This window comes from Neophocaena asiaeorientalis, unplaced genomic scaffold, assembly GCF_003031525.2.
Source record: "Neophocaena asiaeorientalis asiaeorientalis breed wild unplaced genomic scaffold, Neophocaena_asiaeorientalis_V1.1 scaffold206, whole genome shotgun sequence".
Classification (NCBI taxonomy): Eukaryota; Metazoa; Chordata; class Mammalia; order Artiodactyla; family Phocoenidae; genus Neophocaena; species Neophocaena asiaeorientalis.
Genome location: NW_020174578.1, coordinates 1,053,879 through 1,057,617, shown reverse-complemented (window position 1 = coordinate 1,057,617; position 3,739 = coordinate 1,053,879). Strand labels below are relative to the sequence as shown.

The following is a 3,739-nucleotide window of genomic DNA, read 5'->3' as shown; positions in this document are numbered from 1 at the left end:
GAGTCAGAATAGAAATCAGGTGTTTTGCTTTTAGGATTTAAAAGACTGGACACCACGTGTTTTCCTGCTGTAATCACCTATTGGTAAGTTTCCCTGTGCCTTAAATGCCTTTCAGGGGCTTGGCCTACACACATGAACTTTGAAGATATTACGAGTTCTTTCTGAAATACGAAAATTATAAGCGAGTTAACTCCTTGACAACATGACCAAAATTCCAGGCACCTGGTGTTTCATTCTGACTCCTATAAGACTAATATCCTTTAATAAATGAGGGGTTTAAAAATAGGGCCCAGTTTCAGCTAGAAAGGAAGCATTCTAGGCCATGTGAGCGAGCAATGGGAGGCAGTGAAGTCGCTTCCTTTGTGGAACATTTGGTGGTGACATGGCGGTAAATGGAATGCAATAGTCTGCTTGATTAAACATTTACAGGACACCTACCGTGTGCTGGGCACTGTGAGCGGGTCACTTCCTGCCTGCACAAGCTTACTGGCAGAGAGGGGGTTAGAACGGTGACACAAGTAAATGGACAGTATCCATACAAGGAGGTCGGTGGTGAGATAGAAGGATACATAGAGGAGCAGGAAGCTCTGCTGGACTCGGATTGGGGGTGGGGCAGGAAAGGCCTTCTTGGAGAGGGTGACACGTGAGCTTTGAGCTGAAGTTTAAGGGAGAGGCATTCTTACCATGTCACAGCCCTGCTTGAACCCTGAAGTGGCCCTTGCCTGCCTGTGTGATAAAAACCAACCTCCCTAACCAGGAGAGGAGGCTTCTGAGGTCTGGTTCTTTCCTCTGAAGCCTCAGCTCGCCTGCTTCCCACACCCAAGTATTCCAGTTTTAATGTCTCTTTTGACCTAGTGTTTTTCAAGGAGTGTTGACACCCTGGATCAGAATTTCCTAGGGAATTTGTTTAAGATGTGGCTTGCTGGGCTTCCCTGGTGGCGCGGCGGTTGGGAGTCCGCCTGCCGGTGCAGGGGACACGGGTTCGTGCAGAAACAAAGTCAACTAAAACCATCCCCGGGGATGGAAATAGGGCAAGTGGATGGTGGGGGACTTTGTCGGGGAAGGAGATGACCTGTTGTCCTTTACTGAGATGTCTGCTGCAGTGAAAGCGGGTCACAATTAATTTCTGAATAGGTTATCCTATCTCATTAAATTAAGAATAAATCATCCTTCCCTGCCATCACTTATGTTGTATTTCCTCTTGCCGTCTCTTTGCCCTCTGCCTGGGTGAAGGTCAGAAAAGCAAAGACTCAAATCACCCATAGACTGGACACCACCCTTACATAAAACTTTGAAAGATACAGAGTCTGACTGTATAAAAGGGTTTGCTCTGAGACTTAAGGAATTGAAGATGTTGGCATTTTCTAAACACATAAATAATTGAATTTGTTGGGCCTGGGCTCTGACGTTAGAGAAATCGAAGCTTTCCTTCTCTTTGTTTCTCTCTTTCTTTCCTCCCTTGATATTCTTGCCTTGTTGCCTCCCTTGATATTCTTGCCTTGTCTTGATATTCTTGCCTTGTTGTTTTGTGTGTGTGTGTGTGTGTTTTTTTTACAAATGATATCGTTTTCTTTATTTACATGAAAATTCGATTTAGTGGCTGCAAGTGAATTTGGTCTAAGAAGGCTTGGGATAGTGTCTTGACGTGTTTGGTTGAAAAGGGATTGTACTTATGATATATGCTGTGGAGAGTGCTATCTTTCAGATAGGGGAGGGGGGCTGCTCTTTATTGGGAGGACAAAAAGGTACTGTTTCACGGGTACTTGGAAATATTTATTTCTAAGACTTGGTACATGGCATCTTCGTGATCTTAAGGCATGTTCATATACCAACCTTGTTTAGAGGGAAGGATTTTTGGGGGGGGGGCAGTGCGTGGAGGGGAGGAGGTTGTCCTTAGTTTTCAGAGCCAAACTATAAACCACCACTTCCACCCTCTTAGCAAGCGCCATTTATTCCAACATCTTTTTCTTCTCATGGATAGAATGACAACAAAGAGGAACAGGTCTGATGCTACTAAAGGGTATAATTAATCTTTTGTTTTTCCCATTCTGTGTAGAGTTAACCAACCGTACAATTAGTTTAAGCAAGTGAAATAGATTCTTTGTCCTTCCTCCCTCCCTCTCTATAATGAGAAAAATAACCAGTAGAAGGTGGTTGACTGAGAAAATTTTTCAAAGCAGAGACACAGGGTAATTCATTCTTGTCCTACATGCCGCTCCTGGGAGTAGGCAGCAACAGGTCATTGGAAATCCTGGGACCAGAGGCAAGAATACGGTTGTGAAAAGGCAGAAATCTGAACGGGCCCTGGGTTGGGAGATCACAGTCCCAGCAAACACGGGAGGTAAAGGCCCCAGGAAACAACCAGGAGGCGAAGCTCCATCCAGGGCAGGGGGGGGCAAAGGGAAACCGGAGCTCATCACAGGTTCGGGGACCAGGACGTCCTGAGCCTGAAGGAGGCCCTTGGCCGGATGATCAGATAAACACCGTGGGCTCATCATGACAGAGAGGAGGGTGCCAGTGACGGGGGAGACACTAGGAGTTGCCGAAGTCTCTGCAGAGCTGCTTCCTTTGGAAACCCCGGGAAAGGCTGGTTGGAGGTGACGGGCATTGAGAACACCTGGCTAGAGCATAAACTGCCCTGGCGGGGAGAAAACAGGTTCTGGCATGAGTGAGCCTGAGCACGTCTAATCCCCGTGCCCCAGACTCGCAAGACTTTATGAATCTGACAAGAATAGTGGCCGTGTCTAAGCAACCTGGTTGCTGCTGCTAGTTTTTAATGAGGCCGTCCTCCTAATAAATCACTATTGCTTGTGTGTTCTGTAATTTACAAGGCACTTTCCCTTGCATTCTAATCCCCTCCTGATGTACCCATGTTTTGGAGACAGACTGTCTTCTTTCTGCTCTGTTCTGATCTTCTCCAGGATTGCAAAGCTGTAATGCTAACTATAGCCTGGCATTCAAGAGCCGCTCCAAACCCAGCCCCGGCCTTCCCTCATTCTGCATCTGTGGCTGCTGTCCTTCCCTTCTCCTCTCACCGCACTCACAGACCCTCGTCTAGTCTCCTCGTGGTGTCCTCTCGTTCCAATCTTGTGGGCCTCTCTCAGAACGGCCCCCGCCTTCTCATGCCTCGGGACCACAGAGCACATCGTTTTATAGGCCTGGAACATCGTCCCTTCCCTTTTATTTCTGTTAAAGTCTTACTCACACTTGAAAGCCCAACCCAAATAATCTCTTTCCTGTGAAGCCTATCTTAGCTTTCCACGGCCAGGAGGAACTGCTCCTTCCTTCCTCCCACTGTGCCGTGCTCACCTTGATATTACATCACCTAACACAGGCTGACCTGATGAGAGCTCTGTATGTTCTCCACCGGTGGTGAGCTCTTACATGTGTTAACATACATCTGTTCACGCCAGGCACTTTCTACTTGCTCTACGGATATCAACTCATTGAATGCTCACGACAACCCTCTAAGGTTCTATGGTTAGCCCCATTTTATCGAAGAAGGAGCTGTGACACAGGGAGCTTAAGTGCTTTGCCACAGATCACACAGCTGCTAGGTGGCACACCCAAGATCTGAACCCGGTTGGTCTGGTTCCCGGCCATACTCCTAACCACTAGGCTTTCCCGTTTATGTCATTTATATTTGCATCAAGATCCTCCAGGGAACTGAACGTCAATATGATGACGTAGTGTGAGTGTGTTTCGTGTGTGGTAATTGCAGTCAGTGTTGCTCCTGTTG

General features: G+C 47.2%; 1 protein-coding gene across 1 annotated transcript in view; it reads right to left on the bottom strand.

The window, feature by feature from the left end:
* The window catches only part of NOBOX (NOBOX oogenesis homeobox), a 9,788-nt gene extending 6,621 nt beyond the window's left edge, over positions 1 to 3,167 (bottom strand). The window contains exon 1 of the mRNA XM_024758068.1: positions 3,036 to 3,167. Within this exon, the coding sequence (XP_024613836.1) occupies positions 3,036 to 3,167 (132 nt within the window). The remainder of the gene's footprint in view (positions 1 to 3,035) is intronic.
* Between the last annotated feature and the right edge of the window lie 572 nt (positions 3,168 to 3,739).